General features: G+C 46.3%; 1 protein-coding gene across 1 annotated transcript; it reads right to left on the bottom strand.

Annotated features, from left to right (window-relative positions):
• Positions 1 to 223: 223 nt before the first annotated feature.
• LOC115177112 (protein FAM110C-like) lies at positions 224 to 18,170 on the bottom strand. The gene is made up of 2 exons (XM_029737631.1): positions 17,884 to 18,170; positions 224 to 4,203 (listed from the first exon to the last, which is right to left on the bottom strand). The coding sequence occupies exon 2, from the start codon at positions 3,429 to 3,431 to the stop codon at positions 2,034 to 2,036; it is 1,398 nt and encodes a 465-aa protein (XP_029593491.1). The 5' UTR covers positions 3,432 to 4,203; positions 17,884 to 18,170; the 3' UTR covers positions 224 to 2,033.
• Positions 18,171 to 25,200: the final 7,030 nt, after the last annotated feature.

Consider the following 25,200-nt stretch of genomic DNA (forward strand, 5'->3'; position numbering starts at 1 on the left):
CAACAGGTTGCCTGTACCCATGAAATGGTTAGCTAAGTTTGTAAAAATTAAGACTGCACTTATGATTGCAATGTTAAAGAGTGGATGAATTCATCATGTACTGTTTCTGTGAGACAGAAACATTATATGATGGTATACAGACATGTGTGGTGCTTAATGGTTTTTGTCTACTTGTTTATGTCTATTGTAGCAGGAGCCAAAAAAACAATAAAAAATATAAACATTTGTTTAACAAATATTACTTTATTCTTAAAATGTTCTGTGTACAACATCATACACATTTCTCTTTGGAATAAAAGCGGAACCTCTCATATATGGAAAATAAAACATAGATTGAATAATGTACAGAGCCGTTTTGTAAACATGCAAGAGAAGTTTTCTCAGAGGAATTTCCAACACAAATCCAGTTTAAAGGGGTGGTCCAGTTGGTTTGGGCGCCATGCTACATACAGAGAGAAAATACCATGGCTCTAAAAGGGGATTGGTTGTTGATTTATTACATAGGCTATCATGTGACCTTCCTCAGGTCCAATATTACTCCACCCAATGCCTCTCTCTGTCTCTCCGGGTCACATTCTAACCCGTACATACCACCCGTGGACCTTCAGTTCATTTTTTAGGGATATCCCTGGGAGAATTCTGATCAAAGTGACATTTTCATTTAGATAAAAGGGGCATCAATGACAGATTGATGAAGTGAGGTAGGATCTATAGCTATTAGAGGTAGAGAGGGAGAGAGGGAGTTCTTACCCCCTTACCATCCTCTCTCAGGCCTGGGGTCTCCTGTGGGGGAGAACCAGATGACCATTGGCCCCAGGGGGGAGATGAACCCCAACCCCCACCCTCGAGGGAGTCTGGGGGACTCTGTAAACGTCAGCTCTGTGAAGGTGTCACCCTCAAATATTTGGCAACCTGATAGCTCATGGTCCCTTACACTTTGAACACCTACTATGGTGAAATCTGTTATATGAAAACAGAAACAAAATGATCTTTGTTTGATGAGGAATTTAAAATGCCCTTTAAGTGAATATTTTGTGGTCGCGAAGTAAAAAGTAACTTTCTTCCACAAGGAATTGACTAGTTATCCAGTAAAAGAACATATCGCACTTTAATTTCTACCTGCAATGGCACCAAGGTAGCTTACACAGTAGCAACAGGTGTAAAGGCAATGCAGAGTTCGCTGCCAGCCAGTTACACATCTGTAGCTGTCAAAATCAATTGCAATTGTATCACAACTAACGTATCAGTGGTCAGTAGTTGCTGTGTAAGAGTTAGCTCTCTTTGGGGTAAGGTTCAGAGGTGCTGTAGGATCAAAATAACCGACCCCGCGTCCCTCCTTGTCTAATACTACTGTCCCGGTAGTACTGTCTCTAGAGTATTATGCTCAGTGTTTAATAGGAGAGGAGTCTCCTATAAAGCTGTTTCTCTTTCCGTCTCTCACTCGTTTCCTCTCTCTCACACTTTTCGTCCAGTTCAGTGCATTAACGACCCCACAGGGGTCCCTCGCGTGCCTGTTCCAACGCCTGCGTTTAAGAAGAAAAAAAAAAGCAACACACAAACTAAACTGGCACAGTTCGGAATGAGGTACTCACGGTTCACTCCAGTTCAGAAAAAAAACAGTGGTTTTCCATTCTAAATTATTCATATATTCGAGAGAAGAGTGTAGGGTTGTGTACAGCCTCATCTGTGCCTGTTGTTTTCTCATTGATGTGCCTTATTGTTGGTTGTAGAGTCAGAGCGGAGCTTAGGGGAGGCTGTCAGTCACTATAGATCCGACAATACCTATTAGTTAGGATAGGGAGTGGGTGGGACAGCCATATCCAACACAATCACACACTCACTGACACTAACATATGCAGGGGTAAATGATTCCACTTGAAAATAAGGTGTAGGCCATCCAAACCACCCACACTTCCCATTGGACATATAAATACAGCATATCAACTTGGGAGAAGACTAAGGATTACAGTACAATAACAAAGTCTCTGTCCTTCAGTCATAGGGGAACATGTCTTCTTTTAGAGAAGGGGTGTCTAAACAGTGGACTCTTTGGGCCCCTCCTGTGCTGCGTTCTTGCAGCTGTAGAGCCACTTGATGACACGGGCGTTCCTCTCGATGATTGACACCCCCGTGGTCAGCTTCTCCGCCACCTCCTCCTGGAAAAGCCCCGCCTCTCCTGAGTGGCGGGAGAACTCGCTGGGCACCGAGCCACCGCCCCCTCCCCCTATGCTCCTCAGCACCAATGAGAGCGTGTCTACGTCGCTGGCCCCACCCAGGAAGTTCTCAGGCCCCAGCCGGTCCACCATGTCCAGGTCCAGCCCACAGTAGTCAAAGAAATGCTCCTGGTCAGACAACGCCACTGAGCATCGCAGAAGCAGATCTGACTTGGAGCGTTGTAGTCCTGAACGCCGCCGCGGGGGCGGTGGCGGCGGCACCCGCTTCCAGATGTCCGCCTCGTTGTCAGTGTGGTCACTTACGTCATTGCCCTTGGTGATGCCATTGCCGTTTCTGGTACCATTGGTGGTGCCATTGCAAACACAGCTAACACCATTCTTAGTCTGCTCTGGTGTACAACTGAAGCCAGGGCTGAGGCCAGGGCTGGGAAGCGGTGAGCGCTCATGGTCGGTCTTACTGGATCTCCGGCTACCTGGCCCTACCTGTCCCCCGTCCACGGTGTCCTTGTCATTGGTCCAGGACATGCGTGAGTCACCATCCCGCGACAGAGCCTTCTCCTCGCTGATCACCATCTTCTGGGTGCCCCCCTCGCCCCCACCACTCTTCTCCCGCATGGAGCCCTGGAAGAGGCGGCGGACAAAGTTGTACCCCTTTATCTCCATGTTGGAGTTCCCCAATACAATGCCACCATTAGGCAGGCTTTTGCACTCTTTCTTCTGCCGGTAGATGACCAGGGAGTCAGGCCGCAGCATGCGCTTACCGGTGCTCCTCCTGAGGATGGGGGCACTGTGAGGGGCTACCAGGGGTACGGAGGGTGGAGTCCTGGGGGTTCTGGGGCTGGGTGGGGTCACCTTGTTGGCGTTACTCCTGTTCCGTGCTTCCACATCCACCGACGTCCTCCGATTCTCCTTCCTCGAGTCATCATTCTCGTTCTCGTCTCGTACCGTGAGGGGGCCGGTCAGGGTGGTGAAAGGAGCAGAGGATCGGCGGGGTGGCAGTCGTGGTGTGAGGCTCCCAGGCACGGTGTGGGGACGACGGTGTGGAGGAGGTGGTGTGCAGGGCACCAGGACGGGCTCCTGTTTGGTGTTAATGACCTGCTGACTTTTAACGTACTTGGCCTTGTCTGCCTCTAGTCTCTCTACAGCGCTGATGGAACGGCCCTGGCCCCCACCCTCCATCTGTCTACGCAGGTAGTCCGGGCCCTTGTTGAGGAGCCTCAGAGGTGAGGGGGATCCTATGGGTGTTAGCGGCTTCATGGTGCTCCACCCTTCTGGGTAAAGACATCAAAACAGCAGCCCCAAAATGGCTGCCTTCTCCTGCAGCTAGTTGCGAAAGGTGTTCCCCCTGGATCTATTGTTGTACCTTTCAAGTTCTAGTCTGGTGTGAGCTTTTCAGTAAGCTTTCTGCTTCAGAACTAAAGCATAGCAGCTCCCATTCTCACTTACAGTTCCTGAATCTCTCTACTGAGGAAATAACTAGGTGGCAATTCTGTGACCACAGAGGCCAAGCTTGTTGTGGAGCTTTCTATAGATAGCTTATAGTCTCTTTTTGGGAACTATTGGAGCCGAGACAAATTGATATCTCTATCCAGTATTTACACAGGCATTTGGATAAATGGGCAGGGTGCAGAGAAATCCTTTTGCCACTGGCCAACAGCACTCCCAAATGGGATGTTCTCCTGCCCACAGCGCAACAGAAATAGCAGGCAGAGTTCACTTTGAAAGGGTTACTATTTTTCACCCTCCCCCTTTCTTTCTTTTTCTCTCTGTCCGTCTCTCTCTGAGCGATCACTCCTTTTCCGTTGATCTTTTCACTGAAGGTTAGCCCTGGGAAATGAGATATAATGGCCACAAATATTTGCTTTGTGAAGGCGGCCAGTCTGAGGGACGCTGGGTTGAGAGACGCCTATTTGTTCGGCCTCCGTTGTGGTGAAGGTGACCTGAGGGTGGGCGGCACCGGGACACTTCTGACGTTGACGGACGGATGAAGGACTTGTCCTTGTCCTCACCTCACCTGCACTCACAGTCCCTGGGAGAAAAATATAAAAATGAGAGGTGTTAGCACGGCCTGCTTTTCTCCAGGGCCGCAGAGACAGAGAAACAGAGAGAGACCATGTGGCAGAGAGTGACAGTGGTCTCTAAAGCTCACACTGAGCTCATTTCGCACTCTTTAGAGCTGGAATGAGTCCTGTGTCTGCCAGGAAAGTGCTGGGCCAAGCTCCCACGCATGCACTGAGCTGACTGCTATTGGGAATACACAAAACATGCCAGTCCAAGTTTTACGAGGAATTGAATATCTTGGAGGCTACAATAATAATAGGAATCATACTTCTGCATTGATATTCATAACACCCTGTAGCTGTGAGAGTGTGTCTGTGTGTCTATGTGCACAAGGGGAAGGAGCTCAACAAATCTCCCTAAACGATTTCTCCTCAACATGCAAGGTTGACAGAAAAGAGGCATCGCTCCTAATCTAAAATTGCATAACCAGCTGCGATGAGTTGAACAAAGTTTCTGCACACCACATTTGCATTCCTAAACGGCTGTACAGAATGCTTCGCTAACGCAAGACCATCAGTATTTTAAAATGTTCTCCAAATTAGCAAGCCCCAATGAAAGATAAATTCAACTTTAAAGCAAAATTAACTGGAGTGGTTTGAAATGGTACATATCTCAATGACATGTCGCATAGAGAAAGAATACCGTTATTTGTAGGGGAACACATTGCAATGACTTGGGAGTAAGGAAGGGAGGGGGCAAGGTTGTGTGTCTATAACAGGATAGTGTACCTAAACCAAGGAGGATGCTCTCTAGCTATTTATTGCTAGAGCGCATCCCAACATGATTATCCTGTGTGCATGTGTGTGTCAGAACGTGGCAATAAGGCCCTGCCCAGTAAATTCAATTGTTTGCCCGCAGAGTTGGTTTGCAGATTATCAGGCCTTTTGGAGAGCCCACATTCTGTTATTTTTCATGTGTAAAAACAGAAGGCACATTTTTTTTTAACTAGGCAAGTCAGTTAAAAACAAATTCTTATTTCACAATGACGGCATACCCCTCCTCTAACCCGGATGATGCTGGGCCAATTGTGCACTTCCCTATGGGACTCCCGATTACGGCCGGTTGCGATACAACCCGGGATGGAACCAGGGTCTGTAGTGACACCTCAAGCACTGAGATGCAGTGCCTTAGACCGCTGCGCCACTCGGGAGCCTACATAGACTACCATGTGGGGTATAGCAGTAGAAAGACCTCGTCTGTAAACCCCAGAACTGCTACAAAAACCTGGGGGCACAGGTGGTGGCTGTTTTTCATTTACTTTCCTTCAAAAAGTATTAAGAAACTGGCCCAGAGAACCAAACATGCTCCTTCTGCTGTGTGACAGCTGAAGAGTCAGAGTGGTATTGTTCTCAGAGTGGCCTGTGGTACGATACAAATAAGTCTATTCTGGCACTTCGTTTTTATGAGGCAAAACAATGAGTTCCTTCTGGCAGGAAAAGGATCTATGTCTGTGGTGTTTTTAAAGGGTTTTGTGTACACATTACATAATAGTATAAGGTTAGTATGTTGGTATGGTTCAATAGCAAAGAAACAGAGGCACTTTGCAAATAGCAAGTACTTTCCAAGTATTCTAGCCCTAATGATCACGAAACAAAACCCCAAGACTTTAAACAAAGTCCTATGAATTTGTGAAAAAGCTAACTATTGGCAGCATGACATAAAAACGGGGCTTACCTCCCTACCTCCGTCGTTTAAGTTGGCTCTCTACCGTTCAACCTCCACACCTCTCTCACGTCAACCCCCCTCTACCCTGCTGTCGAAAGGCCTAGAAGGCCTACTACTATAAATTCCGTCTAGAGAGGAGGGGGGACTGCTACACTTTCCAGATGTCAGCAGGCGAGGCCGGGAAAGGTACCCATTGTTTGGAATAAGTTCCGGGACAAAACTCAACAGGTGTCAGAGGAAAGAGCCTAGACAGGGACAAAAACAGGGATAAAAACAGAAAGGGTAACACTGTATTTGGATGGTCCATCCGTAGATGCTCTACAGACTATCAGTAACATTTCAACCAACTACTGTATCTACTAACCTTAACCCTAGCCCTAACCTTAACCCTTATCCTAACTCTAAATTGAACCCTTACCCCTAACCCATATTCTAAATCTAACCCTAACATTAGCACGCAGTTGCCTAGTTTGTTGATAGTTTGACCATCTGTATCTACAGATGGACTATTCAGACCGTCCAATAAAGTGTGACTACAGAAAGAAAGAGGGGATGAAAAATGTAGCGGAACTAAAGGTAGCGGTGGTGGAGGTGGCGGGGCGTCATATTTACCACACACACCGTTCTTCCGGAGCATATGTGCTCCATCAGACAGTAGGATTGCCGTTTCAAGTGGCAGGATTATGCCAGTGGAGCGTAAAGCCAGATGAGTGGCTGGTCTATGAACTCAAACATGGGGTACTGATGACAGGCAGCCTCTACCCCTCCGTGGACGTGTGACTTTTTCAATCCAATCGGAATAGGAGTTGTATAGAGTTTGTGGCATGGAGTAGATCCTGGTTTTAGTAATGACCAATGGAAGACACAAAACGGGTGAACACACAGGACGTTGGAGTCGAGAGCTAAGCAAATAGTAATAGGTACACGTTACACGACAAAACAAGGGAGAATGTTCCGAATATGAAAGTATAACTCCGTAGACCATGCATCTTTTGAAAACCACTGCCTTTTCACTAAGACCAAGTTCAGAAACCGTGTTCCCCGCTGAGATTGACTGTGTTCCTAAGAATGCCTTTTGTTCTTTGAAATGTAAATGTCTTCTGAAGGCATTGTATTCATTGGATGTGACATCAGCCGTTTGAAGAGAGCCAGCCAGTCTCTGATTAGAGGTTATCTCTTGCTCTGAGCACTGTGAGTACTATCACTGAGAACAATGCATAGATCAGTGTGAATCACAACGCTGGCCGTTGGTTGTATGGGACACTATTTATTACTTACAAACCAGACAGTGGCCCAAATGTACGTTTGCTCATAAGTCTTCTGGACACACATGGTGATGGATAATTGAGAGAAGATTTAGAAATAGACAGGGTTCAAGCCACAAAGTAAGAAAACAGGTTGGATCTGAAAACACAGGGTGAGGTCAGTAGACCAGGTTGACGCGTACGCACGTGCGCGCACATACACAATGAGAGCGAGGGCTGATCCCAACCTGGATTTACACACAGACAATAGCCTCCAGTGACTCCATTGACTCTAATGAGACTAATTAGTACCCAGCACTCTTGATCCTCTCTCTTTTGAAAAGCGTGTGACGGCCACAGTAGAACATTCCTCCTATTTCACTGCATGGTCCCTGCTCCCGCCCTGACTTCCCCCTTCTCTCACAATGGGTAGATATTAACCTCTTCTGTACCCCTCTCATCTCCCTGGCTTTCATATGTCACTGTCCATCGCTCATCTTTTTCTACCCCGCTCGCACTCTCTCTCTCGCTGTATTTGTCTCTCTCCCCCCCTCCTGCTTTCTTTCTCTCTATTTTCCCCTCCCACCCTGTCATTTCCCCCCACTGTCTGTCCCCCCTCTCTCTCTCCCTCTCTCTCTGTGAAGCTGCTAGCCCGCCTGCAGGGAAGGCTTAACCAGGCGCCCCCATGTAGCCCATAAGAGGAAGCAGATGTTTTGTGTCATGCTGCATCAGGACCTCTGGGCCGGACAGACAACTGGGTAGCGAAGTGCGAGCGCGAAAAGGGTCCGACGTGCCGTGATCACCAGGGTCGCATTGCGGTTGTGTGCACAACAAATGGATTCGGCTCACTCAATTTTGCTCTTAATCAATGGTATTATTTGGGCTACTTGGTTGATGAGTATGACCCAGGTTTCATAAACCAAAAGGAAAGGTCATGCCTATATGTTTCCCACTCCAGAGCTCAGAGGACAGACCTAATTCAAAAAACAACTAATTCAATTGATTGTTAATTTAGCTACTGTTTCAAATACAAATGGTGCTAGAGGTAAGTTATATGAGTAAGCAAAGACATTTGACTGGGAAGGGTTAAAGAACGCTGTGGATTACTCTGGTGGGGAAGATACGGCTACAACCCAGGAATTGTATCTTTGGTTCATGAGGACTTCCTCATCGACCCACCAATGAAACAGCTAAGGCCAGAGCTAACAAAGCATATCCAAAGGAAACCGGCTGTCCTCAGTTTAGAAGGTTAAAACAAGTTCCACTTTGAAATATGTATTCAGAGGGATAAAACACAAGATAAGAGGTACATCAATTCTCGGAGAGACCACCGTTGAAGCGCTTTAATAATGTGCTGACCCTCTTTCCACCTGTCAAATAAATGAGGGGCATCTGCTGTGAACTATCTATCAGCAGAAGGGTAATCTCTCAATCTTCACCCCGATATTTTCTCCTTTCTCTTTCTCCTGTGTTCCCCTTTTCTTTCTGTCTTTCGAAACATCTGGCTCCTCTCTGTAGGATGAAACAGGCAGAAGCTGGAAGACCATCACCATTGGACTCCAATTTTATAAAATTGTAACATTTTAACCAGGACCTATTCAGGATTCTCTTGCGGCATCTGTAGATTCTATGGACGCACAACACGCCCAGGTCGACAGCGCCATGTGTGAACATAAAGACGATGACCATTAATGGTCCAAATGAACGGTTCATTCCTGTTGGGTCGTTAACCAGCACTACAGAAACATCTCTAGAGGGTCTGTTCTGAGGATGGACAGAGAATTGGCTCTTCTAGGCCCACAGACATTGCATTATTAACGGCTCTAAACAATGGCTCTCTCTGGGTCTGGTAGATAAGAAGGGAAAGACCTGGACCACTCCATCTCAATAGCTGGGGGAGGACAAAAAACAACAACATGACAATAAAAAATAACAGCGACGGAGCCAGGGGGAAAAACACCCCTCCACTGGCCCAACAGACAAAGCCAGTGACACACCGTAAATCCCATCACAATGGTGAGTCTTCGAGTGCCATCAGGCCATTAGCTACTTGATGTATGGTTGGGGGGGCAGGAGGCAGGGGATGTTGCAGGGTGGTACCTCAGACCCCTCCACTGTCATGCAGGGGGGCATCAGGTCACAAGGGGGACGACTTAAGGGACCGCCACCTCAATAGACCTCCTCCCAGCCATAAAATAGACGAGATGGCCACTTAACTCACTGAATGTGGCTCTTTTGTCATTCAAAGTTAATCACTGGAAGACAGTGAGTGGATCGTCGAAGCCTATAAGTGCGAAATAGAGACAGCCTGTACAGAAGAAAGCAATCTGTCCTGCTCTGTATCATTCATTTTTTATTTAACCTTTATTTAACTAAGCAAGTCAGTTAAGAACAAATTCTTATTTACAATGACGGTGGGTTAACTGCCTTGTTCAGGGGCAGAAGTACAGATTATTATCTTGTCAGCTCGGGGATTTGATCCAGCAATCTTTCAGTTACTGGCCCAACACTCTAACCACTGGGCTACCTGCCGCCCCCTCATTACCACTTTACAGTATATAAGTCAAATATTTATGTTAGCCTAGTCCAAGCATATTCAAGGTTCAGAAAGTCCTACAAGTCTGAGGCCAATCACAAAAACCTGAAGTACAGAACGTCACTTAAAAAAACACCCTTGATTAGCTACTCAAAGGACACATGGACTACGTGATTGTGGCACTGGAGGTGCAAGACTGCTGGCCCTGGTCAACCTCTTATCAGCTCTCACACCCCTGCAAAGCTAATAAAGGTTGAAACGGTTGAGATAAGATGGCCAGACTTCCTAGACTGTTCTAACTTCGAACTTCTTTCTGACAGCAGGAGCAGGCACCCTCCTGGTTGAGCTGATAACCACAGCACAGTTGACCTACAGTATGTAACCCAATGACTCAATACGGACTGTTTGTGTGTTACACATTTTAGGCCTAATGCATGGAAAAACACAATTAAGCATGTGTTTTGCCCACAAAGACAATTCTACAGATGCAGGAAAAAACATAGCTCTATTCATTGGCCTTTCAGTATTATATTCGTTCAGATATCTTTCCACGTAACTTTGATTTGTGGTGAGGGACACGTCCCCCCAGTCCTTACTGCCATGGATACAACATGTGTTCCGCTCTGGAACCAGCCCCAGCCCTGGTAACCCATGCCACAATTTAGTGACACCTGATCCACTCTCTGTCTACAGCTCAGTGGTGGAATGTTAAGCCTCTGCTACGATGGCTCACTGTCGACGAGTGAACTAATGAAGGGTGAGCTCATACACATGGAAGGAGAACATGTATACTGGGAACCTATCAAGAAAATGTTGGAAAAAATGTATTGCATATTACAATAGTCCTTCTGGTCAGGAATGTGGGGAATGCAGCTGAGGTCAAAAGGGCGATGGGAGAGGTTGGTGGTGGATTGGAGTGTGTGTGTGTGTGTGTGTGTGTGTGTGTGTGTGTGTGTGTGTGTGTGTGTGTGTGTGTGTGTGTGTGTGTGTGTGTGTGTGTGTGTGTGTGTGTGTGTGTGTGTGTGTGTGTGTGTGCATGCTTGCTTGGGGGTATGTGGTGCCTCCATCCCAGGTCTGGATAGCTTGGTGTACATATTCTGAGCAATGACCACCACTGTTACACCTATAAATACCAACATGTCTTTATGTGACTAAACAATACGAACCCTCTGTCAAATATACTGCTGAATGCTGTGTGTGAGAAAGAACCCTGTTTGGTACCAGAGAGCACCCCCCAAACCTCCCAAATACACCATCCTGGGGTTGTATACACAGTACTGTAAACACACATACATCTGGGCACATCCCCTGGAGTGTTAAATTATGAAAGCTGTTCTGCCGGAGTAAGCCCTCATTAAGCTCTCAGCTGGTGTGAAAGCTCTATCTAGAGCTCTTGCTGGAGACGAGCCAGATGTTTGATTTCAATAAGTCGGAAGAATGCCCGTTCCTAGTGGTTTCATAGCGTTAAAAGAGAGTTTGAGGCATGCGGCCCATTTGCAGAACCCGTAAGGGAATGTCCAACATGATGAGAGGTTTCATGTCTTTTCTCTTTCTACTTTGTGTCAGTACACAAAATACATTTTGTCAATGCTGCAGTTTTTCATGTAACCATGTATCTACTTCATCAAAGGCTGAGTATTTAGATGCTACATTATATAATAAACAACTAAGTTTAGCACAGCTGGGCAACTTGTGTGTTAGTTCTGTCGAAACGTGAGGGTGTCTGCATTTACAGCCTCTTAGCACTCTAAATAGAAAATAACGGGGACCACAAAACACTCTCACAGAAGTCTTACAACGTTGCTGGGATGTTCCGACTAGACCTTTTCTCTGTTATAACATCATCCAAGTGTTGGGGGGGGGGGGGACTCCTCCAGCTAGGCCTCCCTCCCCAAACATCATGTCATCTCTGAACACAATGATACATCCTAGCCAACCACGGAGCCAGAGAGCACCCCCTACCACCACTCACAGTCTCACACTTTCCATTGATTAGCTATCTGTCCCAGTATGGATGAACCATGGCCTGAACACGATGTACCGACCGACAATGTAGGCTACCAGTCACTTATCACCAACCCACCACCAACGTGACAGACACAGCTATCAACTGAACGGAAAAACCAATACGACTCGATTAGCTTACCTTTCAACTTACCCTGAGGAAAAGAGAGAATGTCAGTTATGTGTTTTTCATATTTCCCTGCGAAAACGTGCCACATTTACAGAGGCCCACCAAGCACTGACCACTTACGACTTGCCCTACTTTTTAGTTTTTTTTCTCTGATATTTCCAAACCGAATAAAGGAGTCAACCATGGAGAAAACTAGATGAGGGTAAAACCTCTCAAACACAGACCCAGAACAAGGCCCAGTGTTTTCCTTCCTGTCATATGTACTCTTAGTGTGTCACCTCTACTGAACCTGCCAGCTGTCTTCACTCATTACTCAGTCGTCAGCCTACGTCTCCACAAACAGGCCCCAAGTGCCACAGAAATAGACCCCTCGTTCCTCCTCCTCGCCCTGTCAGAGTCACCAAGACTCCCCATAGTTAGTCGGATGGAGAGGACGGAATGGATAGCAGTCTCGGAGGCTGCCGGGCCCAGCACTGCCGTGTCCTCTTAATTGAAGGGTCCAGGCTGTCATGCGTCAGCGACTGAGTGGATATTACGGCTCTATGGGTGATTCTGATTGGATGTGGCTGAGCCACCGAGATACCCAGCAGGGCTGTGAACAATTACAGGGATGTGAGAGGGAGAGGGAGAGGAGCTCCCACAGCTGTCATCACGACACAGGTGACCAGTTGGAGATGGAGGGGCGGACCACCTTTCATGATTTAGTTATCGATGATTCATTATTTATTGGGTTAGGAGCTGATAGAAATGGGTCTATGGATGCTACAGTGGGAGGATGGTTGAGAATCGTGAAAATGACTAGATTCATAGGGATAATGATCTGACTTGTTGTGACAGATTCTGGAGGGGCACTTTTAGCTAATGCACTCTTAGAAAAAAGGGTCCCCACAGGAGAACACTTTTTGGTTCCAGGTAGAACTCTTTTGGGTTGTAGAACCCTCTGTGGAAAGGGTTTTACATGAGCCCCAAAAAAGGGTTCTACCTGGAACCAAAAGAGTTCTATCTGGAACCAAAAAGGGTTCTTCAAAGAGTTCTCCTACGGGGTCAGCCGAAGAACTGTTTTAGGTTCTAGATAGCACCTTTAATTTTTAAGAGCGAAGGGCTGGGAATTGCCAGGGATAGGATATTTATCGCGATTCTCAGGATTCTATATGTATTGCAATTAGATACTGCAATTTTACTGCGATTCGATGATCCAAACATATTGCTCATCATATGTCTGCTGTAGGGGGACAAGAGAGAGCCATGGGGGATTTGTTTTAATCAGTTATGGAAATAAAATTGCTGAAAACAAATTGGCTCACTATTTAAAAAGAAGATGGAGAACAAGCTATGAAGGAAAAATACAGGAGTTTTGGTGCAGGTACAGCCCAAAACACCAATGTGGTTTTTGAATAATACATTTTAACATGTTGTGGAAATTACTTACTGAAAGAAACTACAATAAATAAGTATCCTCAAGGAAAGATGAAGCCCCTGATGAAACTTTGTACACAAAGTTCTCTGTTAGGTGCATTTCCAGTTTAGCTTTGGATGAAGCTAGGTATCTCAAAAGCACCTCCTCAAACACAACACATTTAAAGGAACAATAAAGTCAAATTATAAGCTCCGATTCTGACAGTTTGTGTGAAGACTGAGGGCGTTTGAAGTCTCACACAGCAGTGATTGTCAAATGTCTCACACCAGCTGCCTCTCATACACACTCTCTCTCCCTCACACACAGGCACACACACAGGCACACACACAGGCACACACACATACCCACAGGGGGAAGGTGATGTCACTTACAGGACCCTTTACCCTCTAATTAGAAACCTGAACTTCCCTCCGTAACTAGGGGGCTTTACCTTCTGTAACCAGGGGGCTGTACATGGCAACCATGCAACAGGAAAGGGATTTGGCAAAAAAAAAAAATGATTTTCATTTTGGAGAATACAATACGACACACACAAACCAATGATTTTCATTTGGGGAAATGACTGATTACAAGACTGGTTTGTGAGAGAAAACACAAGAGTTCAGTGAAAAGTGACTGTGGGTTTCATGAACTTTAAGTGATAAGAAACACACGAGGGGCCTATTGTGAACTAAAACCACGAAAGCTCCTGTGGCTTCCACTATACTTCAGCAGTTCAGATTGATGTGGGTCAACACCAATGAGATTATACACGCGGAGAGTCTCAAAAAAGACGGCGTAAAGATAAATGATAGAGAGAAATGAAGAATGAGACTGGAAGAATGCAGAAATAGTAAGAGGAGGTGTCCCATAAGTGGCTCAGCCCAGTCCTACACCAGGGCATACATGGGTCAACGGCATACCACTGGTAAGTTTAAACTGCTATTTGTCAGTCTAGTACGCGATGTGTGTATGTCTACGGAATGTGTGTGTGTGTTGCTGGGTGAACACGTGGCTATGCATTCACACACACAAACCTCCAGAAAAGGTCACTGTGGGCAATGTGGCATTTTGGGCCCTGACTCGACCGCCGCTGTGAGTCCTCGCTTGGTCAGTCAGAGACCCGGATCCCACCGCTGCCACCAACACCGCGGTTGATCTGAGCCGTTTAACCGCGGAGGCCCGGCCCATGTTACATTTAATCTTAGTCATCCTACTGATGTCAGGGCTCCTGTCATCTCCAGACCGGGCTGCTGTTGGAGGTTGGCTTTGCCTGCTCTCTGCTCTGTTTGTGCCGCTGGGCCTGCCGTAGCAGAGGACCACTTCCTGCCTGTCTGCTCTGGTGGGATCAACTTCAAAGACAGACAACAGCCTTATTACAGCAGCTAAATTAGCAGTGAAAAATACACTACAGATGTTTACAACTGTTCCATGATGCCAGACTGTTAATTTGCAGGTAGTGTCGGTCAGATCACTGCTGGTTCCCGCAGACTGGAAGCCGTGAGCATAGGAAGAGATGACGCATACTGGTGTTCTCATATATGACACATCTCAAAGCTTGTTTCATAAGGATGAACTTTAAAGGCCATATACATCAAGGAACTACACAGTTATCTGTATGATGGGGCAAGGTTGTCTATGGGTTATAACCTTCCACAAAACACTGGTGAATGTCCTAAATCTGCCAGGTTTCTGTCCTCACAACCAAAGATCACCTCATCTCATCTCCAAAGAGCGACTAGGAATAGAAAATGCCACTGAACGTGAGAATCTACTGCCATGACTGTGCATACAATTGCTGAGGAATCACATTGAGCTTTATCTCTCAGCAATGTCACACAAAATCAAACTAACTGCATTGTGCTGGGGGTTCACTGGCTAGGAAGTAAGAGCACATCAGCATCATCTCTACTGCATGATATACTAGCACAGCTGTCCATGTCCGCATCTTAAAACATGCAACAGCCTGTCAAAATGGAACAACACCACAAAGTTACCACAGTGCATGATTAAAAAATACCTCTGCTGCTTTTCTTAATAATCGGAAGGGGAAACAGACTGCTCTATGGACACGCGTGCGAGCGCACACACGCACACGCACACACACACACACACACACACAAACACACCACAGCACGTGTGTTTGTGGTTGCAAGACAAAAGAGTGCCCTTTGTTTGGTCTAGTGCTCCAGGTTATATGGACTGACCTTCAGTGGTATATGCTAGTGACTCCACACTAATAATCTACTATCTCCAAATATCAGAAAGAGATGGTGGGGGATGAGTAGAACATGGGCCACACAATGCTCTGGCCCAACCCTAGTCTAAGGGAACTTGAGTATCACCCAAGACTGACTGTGAGATACAATAGGTTTTGACTTGTCTTTCATCTGGTAAGATTGCATAAGAACCTTGCTGAAGAACCACTGGTTGTGAGATCTCAGGTAGCGCAGTCTTCTGCCCCATGTCTCACTTTTTAGGGCACTTACTTGGCTCATCAGTGTCTAATATCTTCCCTATAGGTTCATTGCCATTGGCCTAATGTCTAAACCAGGTTAGACTACAACCTGAGGCCACACAAAACGTTTCCATTGCAGGTAAACAGATTGTCACACAATGACTTCAAGGCAACATGCACTGAACAAAAATATAAATGCAACATGTAAAGTGTTGGTCCCATGTTTCATGAGCTGAAATAAAAGATCCCAGAATGAACAAAAATATAAATGCAACATGTAAAGTGTTGGTCCCATGTTTCATGAGCTGAAATAAAAGATCCCAGAAATTTTCCATATGCACAAAAAGCCCTTTTCTCTCAAATTTTGTGCACAAATTTGTTTACATCCCTGTTAATGAACATTTCTCCTTTGCCAAGATAATCCATCCATCTGACAGGTGTGGCATATCAAAAAGCTGAAAAAAAACAGCATGATCATTACACATGTGCACCTTGTGCTGGGGACAATAAAAGGCCACCCTAAAATGTGCAGTTTTGTCGCACAACACAATGCCACAGATGTCTCAAGTTTTAAGGGAGCGTGCAATTGGCATACTGACTGCAGAAATGTCCACCAGAGCTGCTGCCAGAGAATTTAACGTTAATTTCTCTACCATAAGCCACCTCCAACGTCATTTTAGATAATTTGGCAGTACATCTAACTGGCCTCACAAAAGCAGACCAAGTGTATGGCGTCATGGGGGCGAGCAGTTTGCTGTTGTCAAAGTTCCCCATGGTTTTGGTGGGGTTATGATACGGCATGCATAAGCTACGGACAACAAACACAATTGCATTTTATCAATAGTAATTTGAATGCACAAAAACACCGTGACGAGATCCCGAGGCCCATTGTGAGGCCTATTTTTTTTTAAAGGTATCTGTGACCAACAGATGCATATCTGTATTCCCAGTCATGTGAAAGCCATTGATTAGGGCCTAATGAATTGATTTAAAATGAATGATTTCCTCATATGAACTGTAACTCAGTAAAAATCTATGGAAATATTGCACTCACTCATGGAAAATTCCAGGACGTTACAACGGGATCAGATGTTTTGAAGCTCATCCATAATTTCTTCTCATGCTTTAGTTTTTATCGGGATGAAAATATGATGGTCCAAGGTAGTATGCCTCTTGTCCAATCAGCGCGCGGATGTTCAATCTTATCAGGAAGTCATTTCACCCGATCTCACTTTTATCTCGACCGTAGTCACAAGCAGTCGTGAAACGGCCGTCTTAACGACTAGAACAGTTCACGGTCGAGTCATGTATAGGTTACATGTCATATGATGAATTATAGTACATGGCAACTTCTCCAACAGCGCTGGCCTCCGAGGCTGACAGTTAAACTTTAAAATGCCATGTAGCACTATACAATCCACTTTACGCACAAAAATACATTACTGGTGCTTGCAGTTTATATAAGGCATATTACATGTGAGGGTATAGCCTATCCATCTGGAATTACAAACTGACTGGCACACTGCCTAAAATAGATGCACAGTTATGCTTATTCAAGAACACCAACAGACAGTGCACCCGGCTTGAAAGTAGCCTACTTTGCGTTTAGGTACGGTGAGGACAACTCTAGCATGCGTGCATAATGTTGTATACTCCCGTTTCCAACATGATAAAACAGGCATAAATAAAATGTTCCTCTCGGTGAGGCATTGCTGACCCGTTAGCAAAATAACCTCTCATCCGAATAACACACCGCCAAGACGCACTGAATGCACCTTGTCACATTGCCTAGGGTTTAATTGTGGTGTACTTGTTAATCACACGTGTCCAAAGTGCGCTACACCACCATTCAGTAAACCTGCTCTCGGCAATTACCCTTAATATTCAGTAACATATATCATAGTCTACAACAGAGTTATAAACAAGCTAAGTTCGAATCTATTCTCCCATTTATTCACATATGATCAGGCATAATTTATTGCATTATTTACAGCTCAGATCATAGTTGATTAAACCGTAAATAATATGGAAGTAATTATTGTCAATGCTCAATGCTGAAGGCTATTAATTCACGACACTGATGGAAAGCACTCCTCAAAACCATGGAGCCTCTTTTGTATTTAATTTCGCTAGTAATAAGATCTACAGTAGGCTAATAAACGGGCATTATAACTTTGCGCTACCGAATCAGTTTAAAAATATATTTCATGCTCACCTTGTGTTGTGTTGCTCTTCATGCATATGAAGGTGTCCTCTCGTTTCTTTCTGTTCTTTTCAACCGCTGGGACGCGACATGGATCTGTCCGAGTGGTTATCTGCTCCGCTTCTTGTGTAGCCTGGTTTATTCGACAGATAGTCGGACTGACAGACCGCTAGTGCTCCACGCTTCTTGTCTGCTGTGCTGCGTCCGCTTCTTGCGCAGACTGCCAGAACACCGGGTGGTTTACGTTGCAGCAGCCGTGCGACTCCGTGGCACAGTGGGGAGTGAGCAGGTAGGGCGCTGTGCAAACTGACTCCTGTTCAGCCTTTATGTGGGGGTGGGTGATTGGAAGGGGAGGAGATAGACCTTGTTTTCATTTTTCAGGGACAGGTAAGTTTTAATCAGAATCAAGATGTTTAGTTAAAGTACTGTTATATACATAATCAGCTATGATGGACAGGAGAACGATGATAGGCTTTACCTTACCTAATGTACTTCAGAACAATATTGAAGACAAAACAAAACTTGGTATCAGACATTTTTAGATTTGTATGGCTAAAATAGATTTGAGTATGGATGGGCAAGTCATTATACATTTAGTGTTATATTTTTCAGAAAGCTACATAATTCACAATTTGGCACTTTACATGTTTCACTCAAAAGATTTTTGATTAAAGCCACCTCCTTGGGTTTCTGTTGGCTGGGAAACCCAAATTCAAAGATAATCGCAGTCATACAATTTAGGGTGGTAGCAGACTGTCTAGACGGCTTCAGAAGATTATATTAAATTAACAAAAGTCACTTGGGACTGCGACATTTACTAAGCAAACAACAATAAAGATATCAAGGGATGTCCTGAATCTCTTGCCTCACTATCGTTAATTAATTTGGGGTTTGAGGGAAGTCTCCTCAAAGGACTCCTGTGGTGGATTATGGGGGTGAGTGGGGATTGGTGGGGCATAGCCTTATATCTATAATGATTTGATTTGTCTCAATTTCCATTACACATCATCCCTATACTTGCTACTATTTCCTGTTTTTTTGTCTATAGCTGATGATGATTGGCTTATTAGCTTATAATGTGATTAATTGTTGTATAACAAAAGGCTTGCTGGGACTTAACATTGCACTGTTGTTCTGGACACTCAGATCTGACTGTAGGGGACAGTTAAGAGTTAATCCAGGGTGTGGGATAAGAGGTGAAGTTTGCCACAATCTGCAATCATCATTGTTGTTTTTTCTCTCCTTCTGTGCTAGTGCTCCATCCGTCTGTGCCTGTCCCCCCCTTCCTCCCTTTCTCCCATAAAAAACAGGCAAAAGTGCCAGACTCCAAAAGGTCGGGTGACCGGGGGAGGAAAGGAGAGAGATAAAGAAGGGATCCACACATTTCACACACACCTGTTTTTCATTCCCGTGCTCTCATCACTCTTGACAGGGAGAGTGAGGTAACACAGCACATTGTAACTGGAAATACTCTGCACGCAGAGGCGTCATGCCCATAAGGGGCACAGGGGCACATGCCCCCTCAGACTTGTCCTGTTTCAATAAAAAATATATAAATATTGTACCAGTCAAAAGTTTGGACACACCTACTCATTCCAGGGGTTTTCTTTATTTGTACTATTTTCTACATTGTAGAATAACAGTGAAGACATCAAAACTATGAAATAACACCTATGGAATCATGTAGTAAGCAAAAAAGTGTTAAACAAATCAAAATATATTTCATATTGGAGATTCTTCAAAGAAGCCACCCTTTGCCAGCTTTGTACACTATTGGCATTCTCTCAACCAGCCTCATGAGGTAGTCACCTGGAATGCATTTCAATTAAAAGGTGTGCCTTGTTAAAAGTTCATTTGTGGAATTTCTTTCCTTCTTAATGTGTTTGAGCCAATCAGTTGTGTTGCAACAAGGTAGGGGTGGTATACAGAAGATAGCCCTATTTGGTAAAATACCAAATCTATATTATGGCAAGAACAGCTCAAATAAGCAAAGAGAAATGACAGTCCATCATTACTTTAAGACATGAAGGTCAGTCAATGCGGAACATTTCATGAACTTTGAAAGTTTCTTCAAGTGCAGTTGCAAAAACCATCAAGCGCTATGATGAAACTGGCTCTCATAAGGACACACCATAGGAAAGGAAGACCCAGAGTTACCTCTGCTGCAGAGGATAAGTTCATTAGAGTTAACTGCACCTCAGATTGCAGTTAACTCGGATGACCCTGGCTGCGCCCGGCTGGCGTGCGGCGATGGCTGCGCCCGGCTGGCGGACAACCCTGGCTGTGCCCGGCTGGCGGGCCACTCTGGCAGATCCGGACAGGCGGGCCACTCTGGCAGATCCGGACAGGCGGGCCACTCTGGCAGATCCGGACAGGCGGGCCACTCTGGCAGATCCGGACAGGCGGACCACACTGGCAGATCCGGACAGGCGGGCCACTCTGGCAGATCCGGACAGGCGGGCCACTCTGGCAGATCCGGACAGGCGGGCCACTCTGGCAGATCCGGACAGGCGGGCCACTCTGGCAGCTCCGAACAGGCGGGCCACTCTGGCAGCTCCGAACAGGCGGGCCACTCTAGCAGCTCCGAACAGGCGGGCCACTCTGGCAGCTCCGAACAGGCGGGCCACTCTGGCAGCTCCGAACAGGCGGGCCACTCTGGCAGCTCCGAACTGGCGAGACCCACTGGTGGCCTGGTCCTAGGAGGAAGCACAGGACTGACCAGGATGGGGAGACCCACTGGAGGCCTGGACCGTGGAGCAGGCACAGGACAGACCAGGATGGGGAGACCCACTGGAGGCCTGGTCCGAGGAGGAGGCACAGGCTTAACCAGGATGGGGAGACCCACTGGAGGCCTGGTCCGAGGAGGAGGTATAGGCTTAACCAGGATGGGGAGACCCACTGGAGGCCTGGTCCATGGAGCAGGCACAGGACAGACCAGGATGGGAAGACATGCAGGAGGCCTGGTTCTGGACGTAGGCACAGGACGTGCAGGGCAGGGAAGACATGCAGGAGGCTTGTTTCTGGGCGTAGGCACAGGACGTGCAGCGCTGGGAAGACATGCAGGAGGCCTGTTTCTGGGCGCAGGCACAGTCTTCAACAGACGGCCAGCACGCACCTCAGGACGAGTATGGAGAACTGACTCAGGTGACATCAATTCACTGACACGCTCCGTAGGGCGAATGCCGTGCCTTATGCACCAAACCAGCAGGTCTCTCATCTCTCTCTCCTCCAATCTCCCCATCAACTCCTTCACTGTCTCTGCTTTCCACCCTTCGCTCACCTCCAACGTCAACCCGACTGGCTCTGGTTCCGACCTCGGCACCGCCGACTGTCCCCCATGTGCCCCCACCAAAACAATCTTGGGGCTGCCTCTCGTGGCTGTTGCGCTCTCTCTCCTCATACCATCGCCTCTCCGCTCTCGCCGCTTCGATCTCCCACTGCGGGAGGCGATACTCCCCAGCCTGAGTCCATGGTCCTTCTCCGTCCAGTATTTGTTCCCACGTCCATGAGTCCATCATGCTGCTCTCCTGGTGCTGCTCCTTCCTCCGCTGCTTGGTCCTTGTTTGGTGGGTAATTCTGTAAGGGCTGACGTGAGAGAGAGTGGACCAAAACGCAGCGAAGTTAGTGTTCATCATATTTAATTCTTAAAACGGAACACTATACAATTACAAAACAAGAAACTGACAGCCAAACAGTCCTGTCAGGTGAAACACAATGACAGAAACAATTACCCACAAAACCCTAACGGAAAAACATGCACTTATGTGTGACTCCCAATCAACAACAATGAACTTCAGCTGTGCCTGATTGGGAGCCACACACGGCCCAAAACAAAGAAATACAAAAACATAGAAACAGAACATAGAATGCCCACCCAATGTAACACCCTGGCCTAACCAACATAAAGAACAAAAAACCCCTCTCTATGGCCAGGGCGTTACAGGTACGGTATATACACTGCTCCAAAAAATAAAGGGAACACTAAAATAACACATCCTAGATCTGAATGAATGAAATAATCTTATTAAATTTTTTTCTTTACAGAGTTGAATGTGCTGACAACAAAATCACACAAAAATAATCAATGGAAATCCAATTTATCAACCCATGGAGGTCTGGATTTGGAGTCACAGTCAAAATTAAAGTGGAAAACCACACTACAGGCTGATCCAACTTTGATGTAAGGTCCTTAAAACAAGTCAAAATGAGGCTCAGTAGTGTGTGTGGCCTCCACGTGCCTGTATGATCTCCCTACAAAGTCTGGGCATGCTCCTGATGAGGTGGTGGATGGTCTCCTAAGGGATCTCCTCCCAGACCTGGACTAAAGCATCCGCCAACTCCTGGACAGTCTGTGGTGCAACGTGGCGTTGGTGGATGGAGCGAGACATGATGTCCCAGATGTGCTCAATTGGATTCATAGCATCAGTGCCTTCCTCTTGCAGGAACTGCTGACACACTCCAGCCACATGAGGTCTAGCATTGTCTTGCATTAGGAGGAACCCAGGGCCAACCGCACCAGCATATGGTCTCACAAGGGGTCTGAGGATCTCATCTCGGTACCTAATGGCAGTCAGGCTACCTCTGGCGAGCACATGGAGGGCTGTGCGGCCCCCCAAAGAAATGCCACCCCACACCATGACTGACCCACCGCCAAACCGGTCATGCTGGAGGATGTTGCAGGCAGCAGAACGTTCTCCACGGCGTCTCCAGACTCTGTCACGTCGGTCACATGTGCTCAGTGTGAACCTTCATCTGTGAAGAGCACAGGGCGCCAGTGGCCAATTTGCCAATCTTGGTGTTCTCTGGCAAATGCCAAACGTCCTGCACGGTGTTGGGCTGTAAGCACAACCCCCACCTGTGGACGTTGGGCCCTCATACCACCCTCATGGAGTCTGTTTCTGACCGTTTGAGCAGACACATGCACATTTGTGGCCTGCTGGAGGTAATTTTGCAGGGCTCTGGCAGTGCTTCTCCTGCTCCTCCTTGCACAAAGGCGGAGGTAGCGGTCCTGCTGCTGGGTTGTTGCCCTCCTACGGCCTCCTCCACGTCTCCTGATGTACTGGCCTGTTTCCTGGTAGCGCCTCCATGCTCTGGACACTACGCTGACAGACACAGCAAACCTTCTTACCACAGCTCGCATTGATGTGCCATCCTGGATGAGCTGCACTACCTGAGCCACTTGTGTGGGTTGTAGACTCCGTCTCATGCTACCACTAGAGTGAAAGCACCGCCAGCATTCAAAAGTGACCAAAACATCAGCCAGGAAGCATAGGAACTGAGAAGTGGTCTGTAGTCCCCACCTGCAGAACCACTCCTTTATTGGGGGTGTCTTGCTACTTGCCTATAATTTCCACCTGTTGTCTATTCCATTTGCACAACAGCATGTGACATTTATTGTCAATCAGTGTTGCTTCCTAAGTGGACAGTTTGATTTCACAGAAGTGTGATTGACTTGGAGTTACATTGTGTTGTATAAGTGTTCCCTTAATTTTTTTGAGCAGTGTATATATATATATATATATGTATATGTTCATTTTGTTATTGTTGTTTCTCTGTAATAATACTAGCCACCTAGCAATTTCATAAAGTTGACTTCCCAAACTCATAACCAGCTACCAAAAATCCTTCAAGCTGTCAATTAATTTAGAGTATCTAGCTTGTTTAACAATTTTAGCTGGCATGCATCCAGTCAGGAGGATACAGACAGCTCAAGAAATATGCTTATATATGCAGAAAAATAAACATACTTTAGACATAGAATGAAGCATAATGATTATGGTTATAGGAAATTGCAGGGGAAAAATCCTCACATACATTGTGGCCCCTCAGATTTTGGGGATGCATGACGCCCCTGCTCTACAGAGAGTATAAACACACTCAAAGATACACACATGCACTCACAACGTACAGAAAACAGAAACACAAACTCACTGACATGCTCAATTTCACGTTTATCTTCACTCGTTCCACTTTTATTTTTTTAATTGAACCTTTATTTAACCTTTATTTTACTTCTCCAGTGTGTCAAGAAACTAATTCAGTAAAAGTGATTCCCTTTCCGGTTTTCTCTAACCAGAGGTCGACCTGTCAGTCACACTGCATTTTGGGTACCTCCGGACCGGTGCCACTGCTCCTCTCTCACATCTGTGTGCTGTAACATGATCTGCTGATCCCATTGGCTGACCTCTGGCCCCAAACCCCGGCTCAAGGAAGCCCCACTTCCTGCTATGGGCACTGTGTGTGAGGTAGCAAAAGACAACAACCTTGTTTGACGCCATCTTTTCCCCCATGAGGGAGTTAGTGCACATCCTGCCAAATGCAAATCACCCCTCATTGTTCCTCACTATGCTCGCCACTTCCCTTGTGATACGCCATTATAGCAGGTGGCTAAATCCTAGCATGATTCCTGGAGCCAGTCAGCTATTTGAGCTCCTATTAACGTAGGGTGATAATCCCTGGAAAGCTGTGAATAATCACGTATCGAGGGGGCAGGGGCGCCGGGGAGACAACAGGGTCGCCCTGGGGCTCCAACAAAATTGTTCCAGATCCCACTGCTGCCACCAAAGACGCCCAAATGTAAAGTAATCCGGCCTGGATCTGGGCTGTGGAGGCCACTATCTGACAGTGATTGGCTCACACAGACAGGATGTGAGTGCCCCAACTCAGACCTGTCTGCCCTACCTTTACCAACCTGAGCGCAGGGCTCACCCAGTGTTAATGTTCCTAAAAGTCAGTATAAAGTATATAGTGTCTTTAAGAAGTGCCTATTGGAGATAGCTCTGACTTTCTCTTTGCACAGGTTTTATTTCACTAAGACACCGGGTACACGGGAAAGAAGCAAGGAACAATGACTTATACTGTATGTCGGGTTGTCAGCGTTTGTATTTTAAACCTAGCAGAAATAGTTTTTACCTCTGGTCCTTGCACAAAGGTAATCATGTAATGGCATGAGGCCCATTGATGTTTAGTAGGTTTGTCTTTCATAAGAAGTGAGATTGCACGCTAATCAACAGAAAAGAGTCGCCATGGCCCATGGATCTGTCTTTTGTGGCAGTTCTTGTCCAGTTGTTGTCCAGAATCAATCAATCTAACCAGCAAACCAAATGAAGGCTGCTGTACATTTTCATTGAGTTGTTGGTGATGGGGAATACGGGCAAATTAAGGAGAAACAAGTTGACTTCACCTTCAGGTCATTTTCTGGATGCAGACCCCTTCCCTTTCACTGACACAGATATGATGTGAAAGGATATATGGCTTGGCATCAGGGCTTTCCTGATATGCATCTCTCTTGGTCTGTCTCCAACTGAAATTCTCCACCCTACTGTACAC

The sequence above is a fragment of the Salmo trutta genome, chromosome 37, assembly GCF_901001165.1.
Source record: "Salmo trutta chromosome 37, fSalTru1.1, whole genome shotgun sequence".
NCBI classification, from domain to species: Eukaryota; Metazoa; Chordata; class Actinopteri; order Salmoniformes; family Salmonidae; genus Salmo; species Salmo trutta.